The sequence below is a fragment of the Lutzomyia longipalpis genome, chromosome 4, assembly GCF_024334085.1.
Source record: "Lutzomyia longipalpis isolate SR_M1_2022 chromosome 4, ASM2433408v1".
NCBI classification, from domain to species: Eukaryota; Metazoa; Arthropoda; class Insecta; order Diptera; family Psychodidae; genus Lutzomyia; species Lutzomyia longipalpis.
In genome coordinates, this window is record NC_074710.1 from 730,195 (window position 1) to 747,642 (window position 17,448).

A 17,448-nucleotide genomic window follows, 5' to 3' on the forward strand; every position below is an offset into this window, starting at 1 on the left:
TAACCCACACACTTGCTTCTCTACTCCTCTTCCCTCCTCCCCCAATGGACCCCCCACCCAAAAAACGAGAAGAGTTTCACTTCACTCCAGCTCTTCATTAATACAATAAATTGAGAAAGTTCAATTTGCACACCCTTCGTGTACCAATCAATTCCCCTTGACAAGTATTTGTCTTAATGACCAAAACCTTTGCTTTTATTTTTCCACCCACTCACTCACTCACTCTCATGTATAGGTATACGATCAATTTACAGTCTTTTACTCAATTTAAAGTTAAAAACAAAAATTACAGTCTCAGAAAGTAATTTAGTAGAGTGTTCGTCGTACAGCAGAGACATGAAGAACCAATGGTTTTTCCATTTAATTTAATTTAATTAAAAGAAACTCAACATCAACATGATTGTATAAGAAAGACATTACCTACTGAAGAATTAGTAAATGAGAATATTTAATGCAAAAATTTACCTTTCAAGTTAATTGTTAAAGGCACTTTTTTTTTACCAAATGGAATGCATAAAAAATAGGGGAGAGAAAAGAAAGGATAGAAAAATATTTTTCATAAATATACATAATATAAGAAAAATTTCATGCATATAATTTTATTTAGATTTCTTCTCTACTTTGCGGGTGTTTTGTGCTATACAGTCAAGCTCTTGCATAAGAACTGCTTCTTTCTAGGACTGTTTTCTAATAGGACAGCATTTAAAATTTTTATAAGGAAATTCTTTTTGATGGCATTTTTTTAGGAGAATAACTCATTTTGTAGTCAAAAAATTTTTACAAAATTCAAGAAATTGAATTTAAGACTAAAAACACAATTTTTTAACAAAATTAATTACATAAAAAAAGAAATCAATTTTATAAAACAATTAATAATGATAAATAGAAAAAAAAACTTAGGTTTTTTTTGGAATTCAATTTTAAAGAAATGTTTTTTTCTTCTAAATATTTTAAAGAAATAAATAAATGAATGTATGGTGCGCCATCTTGTTTTTTTTTAAAAATTGTTTTGTTTATTTTTCAAATTATAAAATGAAAAAATAAATCACAAAATACAGTAAAAATTGGAAGATTCTCCTCTAATAAATCTTCTTCTTCTTCTTCACTGAAACTTCATTCATTTCATGAAATATTTCCTCAATTTTTATTATTTTTGCCAAAAATAAAGAAAATAATCAATTCTAATGATTTTAAAGTATTTTTATGATATATGATGGAGTGAGTCTGTGAAATAAAATGATTCAGGTTAGTAAGTTTAATACAAGAAAAAACGTTATGAAAAACAGGTCCTACTACGAAGCTTGCAATCAGGTTTTATTCTTAATTTTTTTTTAAATGTTTGCATTTTCTTTGTCATTTCATTAAACTTTGAGATTAAATTGAAAAATAAAGTCTGCACAAATTTCCCACAAATATATTCTCTTCCAAGCTCAAAATTTGCAATAGGACTGATTTGCTGGAACTATAATAAGGGTCCCATTGCAAGGGCTCGACTGTATACATATGTATGTGTATTTATAAGGGAAAACTCACCTGTACTAAATCGATAATCTTCACTACCACTATCAAGTGGATTGAGGGCTGACAAGCTGGCCATGGGATCATCTTCATGATTTGAATAATCTGGTATTACATCAGATTCCAAGTCCTCGTTGAGAGTCTCAATGTCACGAGCAGGATCCACGATGCAAGATACTGAAAGATTTTTTCTTTTTAATATAAAAATCATCGCCGCAGCAAGAAGACGCAAAAAGGAGTGAAAAAAAAATGAAGATTAACGCGTCAAATTATATTTTCAATAATGTTGTGCTAAGAAAGTGTTTAGTATATTAAATAAAATTTTCCACCACGGTGACAGCTTACCACCCACCGTCTCCCCCCCGTTGCCCTCCCATGCTCTCTTCTACGGTATATAATGTATATTTACTTTGTATTTTCTTCAAGTGAGAGGATGCTGCCGAGGAATGTCGTAGAGATTGCTCCTTCAAACTTATGTTAGAAAACCCCCAGTACCACCGCCCCCGCTTATACATACACGAATTCTAATCCCACCCACCGCACAACTTTCATTAAACTTTCTAAAATACGTCACAAAACCCCCAGGAAAAATATTGGCTCTCGCATTTTGTGTGAGATAAATTTTTCCGCGGGAGAAAAGTCATTAAATGCGTGAACACGCTATGGAAAATGCTATCAACTTGTGAACCATCTCTCTACATCCTCTCGCTATATAGATACATAACATACGTATATTTACAAACATTGCATAACCTACATACCTACAATTTAGTAGTATGCACTACATAACACATTTTAGCTTCCATAAACAATCAATATTTTTCCTTTTTCCTATTTTCAATTTCAAAAAAAAAATTCCATAAGCTTTTTTTCCCTCTCTTGAGAACTTTTTCCCCTTACTCAACACACCAAAAGAAGATAAAGCAACTCAAATAAAAAGAAAAGAAAAAGCTTAATAATATTTTCTGTTTTTGCAAAGTCTTTGCGCGACTTTTTCTTAGCGCGCAATGCTGGTAAAGTACATTTTGCAATATAAATTCAGAAATTTGCGTCTTGGCAAAAGATTTGAAAACTTTTCCTCTCTTTTTTTCCACCTTAAAACATTTCATTTGCTTGTATATACAAAAAAAACATATGGTGCAGGTAAATGAATCAGTGAGTGGTGTAGTTGGGAAGGGTGTTGGGGTGCTCAAAACACCTCCTAAAAATTCAGGAGGTTCAAACTTTGCAAGGAATTTCTTAAATGATGCAAAAAGAAATAAATGGTAGAGAAAAAAAACCATAAACATTTAAATGAAATGTAAAACGTTAGGAAAGAACTGTCAAACATTTGAAAAATAAAAACCCCCTTTAATAAATATCTAACTATATGTGTATCCCTGAAAAGAATTAATTCTTTTATTAGACAAAGAATGTAGCTAAGCTATCTATGTACATATAAAAAATTTAAGTGATTTCAAGAGCAAGAGAGCATGAGGTTGAGATTCGTTGATGCGTGATTGTTTCAAATTGCAAAAAGCACCAATTAAAAACAATAATTGTGAATGGAGGGTTGAAAATTTCCTTCTGTATGCTGTTGAAACAACAATAACGAGATTGCCACAGATTTCGTACAATTTATTGTACTTATTGCACACTCACTATGTAGTGAGAGAAATTCAAAGAAAATGTACAATACTTCCCCCCGCCCCCCCCGCCCCTCATTGCAGCAGTTGTGTGCAGTAGAAGTATATAATCTTAAAACCACAAAAACTCTCGTATACCAGTCCATAATCTTCTATGATTTTGTTGATTTTGGATGGGTATAGGGTTGTTGTGTAGTGTAGCAGAAGAACTTTTGCATGGAAAGTTTTAACACCACAAAAACTTTACTTATTTCCACATTGAGATGGCATTTTGGGCCAATTTCTGCGGACAGAAAGGTGGTAAATACCCATAGAAAATATGCCTCTGTATACATTTCAATGTGAAGCAAAAAGTAGAATTATTATTAATTCTATTATGTCTATTATGTTAATTTTGTACTACATTTAATATATTTTAGGAAGAAATTAATTATCTTGCAAAAATATTCTATTTTATGTTGGAGATAGAGTAGGCTTTTTATGAAATTGAAAGGTTTAGAACTTTACCGAATCAATTTGTAGTGACGCCAAAAAAAAATTTGAGAAAATCTTACAAAACTTTATAGGCAGTATCCGAAATGTTCGATTTGCGATCTGTGGGCGCGCGGCCCACAAAATTTGAATTGCGGGAAAACAATGTTTCTAATTTGTTTCTTAAAAATTTCTCTTAGATTTCATTGTATTAGAATGTAACATGAAGTAGAAGAAGAATTTAAAAAAAAATGTACGAAATGTATCTTGATGATTATACTTTGCGAAAACTGTGAATTTGCGAGATAAAGAAAAGACTTTTCATCAAATATCTATTGTGAAGTAGTGCGCTGGTATCTAGTGAAGTGATCTACAGTGAAGGAAGGAGAGAAAAACTCAAATTCAGCGCAGTACCAGCGATTTTCTTCAGCGTCCCTTTGCACCACACCAACACGCCATTTTGCTTTTGCGTCTCCGGTCGCTCCGATCCGGAGCCATTTGGATTTAATAATATTATCTCTTCCAAGGTGTGTGTGCTGTGGACCTGAGCAAGGTGCTCTTAGTCTCAAAGGGTGTACTAATCATTTGGTATATATTTTCAAGGTGTGTGTGTGTGTGCTGTGGATCTAGCCAAAGGTGCGCTACTCCTCACAGGGTGTACTAATTATTCCGTATATATTTTAAAGGTACGTGTCGCTACACGATCCTTTTCGCCGGAAGAAGCATCTTTTAAGTAACCTTAAGACAGAATCTTTCAAAAAAAAAAAGAAAAGGAATGTCTCTGTACTTACATTGAGGTACTGTTGGAACCTTCGGTTGGGACTCATTGCTCTCATTACTGTGGAAGCTGGATGAATCGGGGATTTCACTTCCTGGCACTTCTGTTATGTTCGGCAGTGGATTGTGACTTCGACGTACCCAATCTGAGCAATCCCAATGGTATGCCCCATGGTGACTTTGTTGCTCTTCCTGCGGTGACGCGACAAGCCTTCCAGCGAGTATTCCCGTGGATTTGAGTGTTCCCAATCTCATGTGGGGATCAAGTATTTTTACATCATTATTAATCTTCCCCGTAGGACTGGCTCCATCGGAGAATGTTTGCAGATGAATATGATCTCCCCACACTTGTTTCCCCCCATCCGCTTCGCCACCATTAATGTTCACCAGGAGTGGTTGTGTGGGTCTCTGCTTCCTGTACTCCTCCACAACATTCTCCAATTCATCCCCCGCCGATCCGTAATTCCTCAGCGTTTCCAGATTATTCATTATGCTACACACATAGGGAGCATCATGATTGGATGTTGGGGTGTAGGAAACAGGTCTTGGGGTTTGTTGTTGTTGCTCCAAATTACTCATTTTTGATCCTCTCTTATACCCAACTGGTACGGGGTCTGTCTTTAGAACGTTATTCGTATGATTGTGGGCATGATGATTCTTCCTCTTGCGCGCAGCCATACACCAAACAACCCCAATAAGGGTAATAAGGGCAATTAAACCAATAATTCCACCCACAATGAGAATCACTTCAAAGGGTACATTGTCCAATTTCATGGACTTCAGGAGGTTTGAGTACAAGGGATCACCGCAGCTTGCACCTAAGAGTTAAAATTTCATCACACATTGGGTATAAAAATGATTTTTTTGTTGATTTCTTACCTGTTAGATAAGGCGGACAGATGCAACGGAAACTTCCTGCTTCATTGATACAAGTTGCCCCACTGCCACATGGTTGATTCTCACATTCATTCACATCAACTTCACATGTTGGTCCCATGTATCCGCGGCACATGCAGAGTGGTCCAAAATCCCCTTCTTCGCACACCCCACCATTTCGACAAGGGTTTGGTGCACAGAAGCGCCCATAGTCACATCTCTTCCCTGTCATTTTGGGTGGGCAATCGCACGTGTAGTTCCCACCACCGAGATCCTTGCACTGCCCCCCGTAGAGGCATGGCGATGATGCACATGGATCACGATCTTGCGCACAAAGCGGCCCCCAGAAACGTGCATCGCACAGACACTCAAAAGCACCATCAAGCTCCCGACATGTGCCCCCATTGAGACAGGGTTGACTCCCACACACCCCCAAGGGTTTGAGAATTGTTGCAGCATCACAGAAGAATTCGACATTTGCAAAACGTCTCAGTGTGAAGTGAGTCCCATCATTGGTTGCACTCAGATGAAGGGGAAGTGCTTGTCTGGATATCCTTATATCATCCATGCATCCAATGAAGCCCTTCTCAACATCCTCAAATCCCAAAACAGTTGCATGCTGCCGTACTTCTGCCCCAAAATACAAATCATTTGTCTGCAGATTAAGTACTCCATTCACACCTGGAGCACTTCCGGATGCAACGTGTGTTCGATCTATTAGCACCCGGGCACTGTTACCTTCCCTTTCAATTCGTATCTCATGCCACTGCCCATCAGCAATGAAGACACTTGCTACACTCACTAAACCCTCACCGCTGCCCAAATCAAAGCGATACTGCACGAAACCACTATTGATCTCCAGGATGTTGTAATCCACCCGCCCAGCGGCAAATATTAAGCATCCCGTTGGTTGAACTGTGCGCACATTGAGTGAGAGCGTCAATTGATTCTCAATGGATGTCTTGGCTGTTGCTCGTTCTATCCTGTATTGCGCATAGCTCTTGCCGGAAAAGGAAACCGGATTGATGGCATTGTAGCAGGATTCATCTTCGCACTTTGACACATCACGTGCACAATTTGGACCTGCAAAACCTTCCGGGCAGACACAATGGTAGCCCTGAGGTGATGCATCAGGGATGCAGACTTTGTGACTTGGACACAAATTGGAAGCACATTCATTGATGCGTCTCTCGCAGTGTTCCCCACCAAATCCAATGCGGCATTTGCACTCAATCACCTGTCGGTAGTGTGGGGCAACAAAGCTAGCCATATCAATGGAAATGGCCGATGAGGTAGCCGCTTCAGTTGCCCTAATTGACACCTCACACTTCCCATTGTGACAATGTGCATTCGGGCAGGAAGATTTGACAATTTCATCAAGGGTCAACCTTGTTATATCCTCAATTTCCTCCAGATTATCCTCAACGGCTTTTATAATTTCCTCCACAGTGTAGAAGGTGGAAGTTCCCGCTAGTTGGGGGGATCTTCTTACCGTAAACAGAACATCGAGATCTTCACTAATCTCCCGGCGTTTCCTCGCAATTTTCTCACTTGAGATTACATTTATGTCATCAGCTTCGTACATTGCAGGCTGAACGGAGATTACAACGACATCCTTAAGGCGACAACCCATGGCATTCCGGATAGATCGAATGAAGCCCTTACGATGACTCAGCAAGAAATCCGATGGTTTCACTTTGCGGAAACGCAACACAACGCCATTCGTAAGCATCTCTTCCGTAATTAGATCAACGGAAATCTTTACGATTGTAAATGAAATGAATTTCCCATCAGACACCGTAACGTTGAGACGGTAGTCACCTAAATCTAGATCAGGAAGTGCATAGAGTTGCCCTTCCGTTGAGATGTTAAACAATGTTGTCGGGCTGTAGGAGACTCCGGCTGTTGGTGCAAGCCCATACACCAAGGAATCATACTTGTCTTGATCCGTGGCATGAACACGTCCAATTGCCCCACCTGGATAGGATTCCCTGAATGAATTAATTGTAATCTCAAGCGGTGTGATTATTGGTGGATACTGAGACTCCTCAATTACATTCACAGTTACGTGTGTGTCGGAGAAGAGTGGTGGTGTCCCATTGTCGAAGACTCTAATCTCCAAATCATACCTATCGCGAACTTTGTGGTTAAAACGTGCAGCTGTTCGGAGAATTCCATCCTGTTCCAGCCGGAAGACGCCACCCTCGTTACCAGAACGAAAATCGAATGTATACGGAACTGTATTGGGTGGAGCATCCAAATCCATAATGTTAAATCGCAGAAGAACATGTCCAAGAGATTTATCTTCATGAATAAAGGCTGTGTAGGTGCTCTCACTGAATACAGGTGGATTATCATTTGCATCTGATATTTCCACGTTAACAAGGATAAAAGTCGACAAGGGTGGCTGTCCTAAATCTTCAGCTTTAACTTCCAGCACATAATTCGATATTGATTCCCGATCTAGGGATGCAGCAACGGAAATGTAGCCTGTTTCACCTTCAATTGCAAACTGCTTCAACCGATCTCCTTTCTCAATGCTATAAAGCACCTTTCCATTGTTCTCGGCGTCTAAATCAATGGCTTTTACCTGTATTATCTTATCACCAATGTGAGCATCTTCCCTGATTCGTGCTGTATACGATGATTGCGTGAATTGCGGTGCATTGTCATTGCTATCAGTTACAGTGATATTGAGTGTTGCTAAACTACTCAATGGTGGCTCACCACCATCCATAGCTTGAATTGTGAGGAAGTAGTCGCGAGCTCTTTCGTAATCAAGCCCACCAGCAACACTTACAATGCCCGTCTTGTTATCAATACGGAAACGTTTCTGCTCATTCCCACCGATGAAGCTATACGTAATCTCGGCATTTACCCCGATATCCCTACTTGTTGCCATAACCTCAATCACCTCTTGTCCCATTCTTGTGTCTTCCGGAATGGAAACAGTAAAGTATTTTGTCGTAAATTCCGGTGGATTGTCATTGATATCCTTAATATTGACAACAACCAATGCCGTGGAGTAGAGTTCCGGAACACCCTGATCAGCAGCCTTAACTGTGATATTGTGAACTTCCTGAATCTCCCGATCAAGTGCTGCTGCTAATGTTATAATCCCACTATCACTGGCAATGCGGAAGAATTTATCCTTCCCCTCATCGACAATTGAATACTTAATCTTTCGATTGATCCCAACATCAAGATCCGTTGCATGAACTTTCGTTACGAGTGTCTCAATCTCCGCATCTTCCGACAGGGAGACCATGTAGACGGGCAATGAGAATGCCGGTGGATTATCATTAACATCCGAAATTGTTAATTCAATTTGCGACGAGCACTCCCAACCAAAATGATCACGATCCTGCACATGCCCCACGAGGATGTATTTGGATATTGTCTCTCGATCGAGTTGTCGGGCTGTCTTGAGTATCCCCGTATCCTTATCGAGGGAGAAATCATCCGCACCACGTCCAGTGAGGAAGAATCTTAACTTGGAATTACTCTCCAAGTCTGCATCGGATGCTTCAATGGCAAACAAACTAATTCCCGGTGTTGCATCCTCTGAGATTGTTTTCTTGTAGCGAAACTTCAGGCAATACGGTGGATTATCATTCACATCGAGTATGCTCACCGTTACATTGGTGGTTGCTGTGAATTTGCCATCAGTTGCAAGAACAACCAAGTTGTAGGAATCAATTGTTTCCCGATCAAGCGCCTTTGCCACGTACAATTCCCCAGTACGACGAATTTGGAATTGGGACAATCGATCCCCGGAAAAGATGTAATACTCAATGGGGGTAATGAGATCAACATCGAGATCAGTTACGGAAAGTTGCAGTACCACCGTTCCCGGAAGAGCATCTTCGCTCACACTTGCATTGTACTGCGCTTGCGTGAAGATCGGTGGATTATCATTGTAATCCCTGACTTTGATCACAACAAATGTCGTATCATTCAACTTTACATTCCCATTATCGATCGCGATCACGCGGAATCTGAATTCTCCCTGCATTTCCTTATCAAGTTCAGCTAGAGTTGATATCCACCCCGTATAGGGATCTATACCAAACGTATTACCTGCTTGGGTATCATCTGATGCTAGAAGGTACCTAATATCGCCATTTGAACCCGAATCTTCATCTGTTGCCGTTACTTTGAGGATTGTTGTTCCCTTCTCAACATTCTCAGCCACAGTCAACACATACGGATTACTCTCAAACACTGGGGCATGATCATTGTCATCTTGAACGTGCAAATGAATCTCCGTGAGGGCAGTTAGGGGTGGACTTGAGTCAGTTTCAGCCAAAATACCAACAACGTGCACTTCCTTCGCTTCACGATCGAGTGATCTTGCAAGCCTCAACTCCCCGGCGTCATTAATTGAGAAATGCGGATTATCTTGATCTCCGGAAACAATCCTAAATGTATGCGTGATATTTTCAACTAGACGAAAACGCGAAATGAGTGTTCCCGTTGTGGCTGCTTCGGACACAAACAAGGACTTTTCCTTCTTCTCAAATGTCGGTGCAACATCACTTGGGGACATTATGTACACATTTATCGGGACATCATCGTGCATTGATGGCACACCCCCATCGTAGGCACGAATAAAGAATTGAAAAAGCTGATTCTCATACTCATGGGCACTCTGCTTTGTAAACACCTCACCGGTATTCTCGTTGACATCAAAGAGATCCTTAACGCCTAAAAGGAATTTTACATTTTCTTCTGCTTTTTTTGAAATATTTTTCGAGATCTTTTATTTCTTTTCAGACAAAGAAAAGAAATGCTAAAATATTGAAAAAAATAAATAAATCTGTAAAAGAAACTCACCTGTATTTTGTGCATCGTAGAGGGTGTAGTGAAGAGCAGCATTTTGATTCTCATCCCTATCTGTTGCACTAACAGTTAGAAATGAAGCGCCAACAGTGTGGTTTCCATGAATAGAAGCTGTATATTCGTGAAATTGAAAAACAGGCGGATTGTCATTTTCATCTGCCACATGAACACGTACTGTTGTGTACCCAATGCGTCCTCCACCATCTTGAACTATCACAACAAATTCATACAGATCCCTTTGCTCTCTATCGAGTTTTACTTTTGTCACAATTTCCCCCTTTGTGGGGTCTAAGGCAAAAAACTCTGACATCTCATCGGAGACAATGGCATAGGTCAGTTGTCCAAATTCCCCAAAATCCTCATCTTCAGCCTCAACACGAGCTACAAGACGTCCAGCTAGTTGATTTTCATTAACTTTCACATCGTAGATTAGATGCTGAAAGACAGGATTGTGCAAATTCCCAGGTAGAATGGTGATCTTAACACGCGTAAAGCTCGTATAGACTCCATCAGTTACGGAAACATTCAGCACAGTTAGGTGCTTCTCAGCAAAGTTCTGCATGTTAACAAGGGTGATGGCACCTTCGGTGGAATCAATCATGTACGTTTGTTGCTCATTCCCCTGAGCAATGGTATAGATTAAGTTTGTATGATCAACATGATCGGGATCACTTGCTGTGACACTCGTTACAAATTGCCCGCGATTCGCATGTTCCGACAGGCTGCAGCTGTATGACGATTGCTCAAAACGCGGTGGATTATCATTCATATCAGCAACATTAATCCACACATGGGATGTACTACTCAGACTCGGCACACCCCTATCTGTGGCAATCACGACAAAATGATGCTCTCTGTGTGCCTCATAGTCAAGTGATTTCTTCAGGTACACCACCCCCTCCGTGGCGTCCATGTGAAAGAATTCCGACGTATTCTTCGTATCAGTCTCAATGGCATACGTCACAGCTTGATTGATTCCCGTATCCCTATCCGAAGCACTAACGCGCAGTATAGCCGTACCAAATGGTGCACCCTCACTCACGGTTACATTGTACACATCATGATCCATTTCCGGTGGACAATCATTGATGTCTGTCACCAAAATAGATGCTGGAACCTCAGCTGATGCCCCCGAAACACTATCAGTTGCCCGAATTATTAATTCATAGCTCTGTCGACGCTCAAAATCCAATTCATCCACAACATAGATTGCACCTGTGATGAGTAACAAACAACAGCAACAACAAAAGTCGTTGTAAATATTTGAATTATAAGAGGAAGAACTTTAATTTGTTTGTTTTTTTGGGTGTAAAATAATTAATTCTTGTGCAATAAAATTATTTACAAAAAAAAAACACACATAAATACGTGAAATATAATAAAGATTTCTATGGAAGTACACACTAAAAATAATTTTAGTAAATTTGCTACTAAATTCGCTGTCAAAATTTCATAAGAATTTTGCTTAAATAAAACTATATTCATTTAGATATTTTCACTAAACTTTTACATAGTTCTAATTTTGTTTTAGGTAAAAATAACTAAATATTTAATAAAATTGTACCGTGAACTCTATTCTCACTCTTTCTAACTAGAATTTAGTTTTAAAAAAACTGAAAACTTGATTTTTTTTCTTTAAAAAGAAACCAAAGACATTTAAGAGTTAAGACCTAATGCCAATTCCTTAACTTTTACTAAAATTGTTTTTAGTGTGTAAATAAACTATAGTTGTGCATCTTTAGCAGGAAAAAGTTTCCGGGTTTGCGGAAATGTATTTTTAAGACAACATTTCAAAGGTCTATTTCTCTTATTGTAGTTAAAATCGATTTTCAAAAATCTACCATTCCCACCTTCCTAAAACTGACAAATTTAAGAAAATCGGTTAAGTCGTTATTTTTTAGCAGCCATAGAAAAGTGGAAAATATACCTTTCCAAAACCGGTAGATTTTTGAAAATCGGTTAACTACAGCTCTGCACAGCCATTAAAAATAAACCATTTTTGCTCACCCGGAAACTTTTGAAGGGTAGTGTATATCATGCAAAGAGCTTGATACGGATCTTTGTTTCTCTCTTAACAAAAATCCTCTAACCTATCTAACCTATCTCCTTTTTTATAATTAAATTTTGACCACTTTGGATTAATTTAATTGATTTTATAACCCTATGATTTTATTGAAAAAGAACTTTGCAGATTTCCTTTTCATAGAAAGTTTTAAAATAAAATTTACCCCGCAGCATGTGGGCAACAACAAAAAGGAAAAAAAGAGAAAAATGTCAAACGTGAAATGCACAGAAAGCTTTCATATGATTCCTTTTAGAGCATCACTATATATTATTATATGTGGAAACTGCTGCTGCTACTTTGGTGGCTTATTTGAGTGAGAAGCATACACGTTCAATTTGATTCTATTTCAATGCTATCGATTTGGTGCTGTATCAGAAAAGTTTCTGCTGCACGGGAAAATGTGAATAAATGAAATAATGTTCTTTCAGCATCACACTTTATGTGTGTATAACCATCCCCCACATTCCCCTCATGACCTTTAGCCGCATGTTTCTCACACCATATACTGGGGAAATGGGGGAAAAGTAGAGACATCAAGCAGATGTGACATTAGCACGACCCCCTCTTGTGAGAGCAGCAGAAATATTGATAAAAAAAAAGAACTTTTACATCCATCTTCGACAATCACAAAAGAATAAGTACACAGCAGGAAGATCTTCAAATGACCTCCTTTTGATTTCCTTTTAGCGGTGATTCTTTCCAAGATTTTTTTTTTGCAATTTACGAACATTCTACGATATTTTTTTTTCTCTTTCAGATCCTCAATTTATTTCCTTGATTTATATTCCTAAATCTACGAAGGACTACCTACTTTTTCTCTTATATGTAGATAATTAAATCCAATAGAGGAGGTACCAGAAAAATTGCAAAAAATCAAAGATATTAACAATGTAATAATGTTAAAGAAAAAACCCTTAAAAAAAGTATTAAAAAAACAAGGGGTGTTTATTTGGCGAATATTTGGAACATTTTGCGAATCGTCCGAATCTTGATGAATAATTTAGACTGTTAACAAATAATCAGAATGTTGACAAAGATTTTGAATCTTCTTGAAGAAAAATCAGAATTTTGACGAATAGTCTGAAAGTTCTTGAGGAATAAATCGATAATTTTTGTTCAGATAAACACCCCTTGATTAAGAAAAACAATCTATTCATTACATTAAATTTAATCATACGAATTCTGAATTTTTCATTGCTCCCCACAAAATTATTTTATTCATTTTTCTACTTTGTCATTTCATTCAAATTTTTGTGAAAACTTCCTTCAGGAAAATAGCAAAATCTGTAATAAATTTTGCGACACACATTCACCGAATTTGCAGACCCTCCCCCCCCTCTCACTTGATTTCCAAAAGTTTCTCAATGAATTACCCTCCGAATGGCAAAACAAAATGCCAAGATTAGATGGTAAGTTCTGGTAAATTCGTTTTACTATTAAAATTTATTACTTCCAAACAAGACACTTAAATGACTTTAAATTGCTCCTTTCACCATATTTTCCTTCTGCCTTTCACGAAACACAATCTATGCGAAATATGTTGTTATATAAGAGAAGAAAAATGTATTCTCTACATATTTTCTAATAAAGTTCCTTAAAGTTTTCTTTCAAAATTCCCCATTTATATGTTTCTCTTTTGTAAGAGCAAAATGGGATAGATATTGTGATTGAAGAGTTAGGTGAAAGAAATATTTGCAACAAAGAAGTATAAGAGGCACATCAAGAAAATTGTGTTTGATGGTAAACAAGCAAGAAAAAAAAAAACACACGCAGAAAAAGAAAAATATCCAAAATAGACACAGAATCACACACAAAAAAATGAGAGTAAAAATACTCACACGAACCACTAGAACCACCTGAAAGAATATATGAGAAAGTGAATACAAAAAAGAGAGAGATGGAAAATGTTAAATTGATTAATCACTACTGTTCCCATACTGAAAACTCTATCCAGATTCGATTAGTTCTTGTGCTATTTTATTGCTTTCTTCAGCAACACACACTCTTCCTCTTTTCTATCTCATCCATTTTGCTCACCACCACCCCCCACTGGGTCATATTTGAGAAAGGAAAGAGGGATACAGGGGGGGCGACTATATGGTCAGAAATTTTCCTCCCATACACAATTCAGAGAGAGAGAAAGGGGGGTGAGTACGACGGGAGTTGGGGGACAAAAGTTCATCCCTTATAGTCTGGGGATTTGTGGTTTGAATTTCGAAACTATGGGAGATTGATTGCTCTTTTTTGCCCCAAAGCAGAAAATGCCGTGTATTTCTCATCCAACCGCACCAATTTATTATTCTGCAATTTCGATATTTTTCTTTGCTGCTCTCCCACTCTGTATTTAAGTGGGTGTGTTTGTTTTTTTTTTTTCAGCAGCAGTGTATTCAATCAATTTATTTCCTAATTGTTTTTTAAAAATTGAAAAAGGAAAAATGAATGATTGATACACAAAAAATATCCAAAAACTCCAAAAACTAATCTATTTTTTTAACAAAAAAATATATGAAATTTCATTCAATCTTTGGGTTCTGTTTAGCAATAAAAAAAACTAGAAAGAAATATTGGTTCTGGAAATCAAGACAAACCAAGAATTGGTATTGTGGGATCTAGAAATAGAATAGATTTTCTATTCTGTCAGAGCATTTTTTTATTCTGTCAGCGAGTTCTTTTATTCTGTCAGCAATTTATTATTCTTATAGCAAATAATTCTTGTGTGTCATTAAGTAAATCATTTTGTGAGCAAAGGCTTTTATTCAGTTAGCAAAAGTATTTATTTTTTTAACACAACTTTTTTTTATTCTGCCAGCACATCTTTTTATTGTTAGCGAATTCTTTTATTCTGTCAGCATTTACTATTCTTATGGTAAAAAATTCTTGTGTCATGAAGTAAATCATTCTATGAGCAAAAGCATCTCTTTTCAACATAGGTTTTTTTTTTAAATCTATTCTGTTTGTAAGTAGTTTTATTCTGTTAGCAAATTATTTTATTCTGTCAGCAATTAATTATTTATGTGTCATGAAATAAATCATTTTGGGAGTTAAGGTTTTATTCAGTTAGCTTAAAGCATTTATTCTTTCAACGCAGGTTTTTTTATTCTGTCAGTGAATGTTTTTATTCTATCAGCAAATTTTTTTATTCTCTTGGCATAGCATTGATTCGATCTGCGCATGTTTTTTATTCTGTCAGAAAAAGTATTTATTCCTTTAGCATTTTATTTGTTTTGTCAGCAAATTCTTTTATTCTGTCAGCAAAACTTATTCTGATAGCAATATTCTTTTATGTCTGCCATTCATTTTTTTTCAGAAATTCTAGCAAAAATTTAACAATCTAGCAAAAATTCATTTGTACGTTCTTGAACTATACATAAAATCTTTTATTATTTTTCACAAAATATAAAAGATATTCTATGAGCATAATCAACATAGAAAACTATTTCTTATGATTGTTTATTGCCTTGTTGCTTCAACTGAAACTACATACACACAATTTAATCCTCAATTTATCGAGTGAAATAGGCATGTCTGGGTGTGGTGAATAGAAGAGAAATCATGAGTTAAATACCCCATGTTTTCCCCCCGTTCTCTTGCAAATTCTATAGATTCCCACACACAGTATGTACCTCTCTCTTGCCTTCTTTACCAGCCCAGCAGGGTATAAAATGTATTTCCCCGGAGGATGCTTCACTCCCCATCAATACTCAAACAACAGTATGTGTTTGTATGTGTGTGTGTTGGATGGTGGAAAACCATGGAAGAATGGATAATGAAAATTTGGGTGAGATTTTCCAACTATAAATTCTACTCCCCCCCCTCTCCTGTACACACCACCACCTACGGGTTACATGTAGATGAAAGCTCCACCGAGGCACCGAATAAGTGGTTAATAGAAAGTAGATTGATGATTTTTGAGTGGTTCTCTCAGCGCAAATTAATTTATAATAACTTGCAAATGCTATTCGATGGCGCTCTCAGGCTTGGCAACAAGAACCTATTTTGTGATGAAGAGGATATAGGTACCTCTACGTACTCTCTCCTCCAATGGTGCGGTGAGTGTGAGAAAAGGTAAAAAGGTTGAATAGAAATTTGCGCGCCAGCATAAATTAGTCAAAAGAGAGAAGAAAAGCTCTCTGTTGGACTCTCTACATACACATATACTAGCGAGTATGATGGATAAATTTTCTGGGCTAATGGGTGAGCTTTTTTGGATGAAAGAGAAAATATCTATATGTATATATGTACATAATACTGTATATATAAGTGAGTGGCTGAAAGATGTTGCATATCAAATTTCTACTCAATACCAAAAGGTAAAATGGGTGAAGAACAGAGAAACTAAATTATCCCCTTTTGTAGCAATTTTGCAACCCCTAAATTTTCCCATCACCTCCATACAAGACACACAAAACTCCTTTCTCTACTTCCCTCCGCCCCTGTATTTAATGGACTCATTCATCCAAACCTACTATATACTTAATAGTACAACCATGTCTAACACCCACACTCTGCTGGTTTTGTAGTCTCTTTTGAGCTGGAAATTATGCGAAACATACACTGAAATCATATCATCATCACCTCAATCACCACACAGAAATCATCCACTTGACACTCAATTGCCACCCCCCGATTTCCCATCATCCACCCCCACCTAAAATTGATGGTATAAATTCAATTGGAAAACTTTGGGGCTTAACACACATAGATATATATATTGAGAAGAAGTGGACTTACCTGTATTGAAATCCAATGCAAACTCCTCCAATTCGTTTCCCTTTACAATGGTGTAAATTAATTTACGCCCAAGAGGACTCTCAGCTTGAATTGAGACCGAAAGCGGTGTGAAAAGTTCAACATTCTCTGCAACACTGTCCGAATAGAATTGCTTACTAAATACCGGCATGGATTTATCAATCACCTGCAAAAGAGAGTGATAATTAAGGGGTTAAAAATTAATTTAAAAATTTTATTCTATTTTTTTTTAGATTTGTTATTAAATTATTCCTAAAATTTATCAACATTCATACACCTACAAAAAAAAACAGGGAGCTTTTTATAAACCTCACATTTAATGACGTTTCCATTTTAATCCACCTCTGTGTTCCACCATAATCTACTTTTACCAAACTTTGTGGACAAAAATTATTTTCTGATAAATTGCTCGGATTAAAATTAAATATCCTTTATCGTGACAAAAAAAAAACATCCAGACATGACGCACAAACCAATTCCTATTTGTTGCTATATAATGTAGGGTATTATGTAATAAAAAAGCAT

The 17,448-nt window shown here is 37.3% G+C and overlaps 1 protein-coding gene across 1 annotated transcript in view; it reads right to left on the minus strand.

Moving 5' to 3' along the window:
- The window catches only part of LOC129795765 (fat-like cadherin-related tumor suppressor homolog), a 94,791-nt gene that overhangs the window by 5,347 nt on the left and 71,996 nt on the right, over window positions 1-17,448 (minus strand). The window contains exons 14-17 of the mRNA XM_055837248.1: window positions 16,314-16,316; window positions 5,271-9,974; window positions 4,406-5,209; window positions 1,534-1,695 (exon numbers count right to left, since the gene is read on the minus strand). Coding sequence (XP_055693223.1) covers window positions 1,534-1,695; window positions 4,406-5,209; window positions 5,271-9,974; window positions 16,314-16,316 — 5,673 coding nt within the window. The remainder of the gene's footprint in view (window positions 1-1,533; window positions 1,696-4,405; window positions 5,210-5,270; window positions 9,975-16,313; window positions 16,317-17,448) is intronic.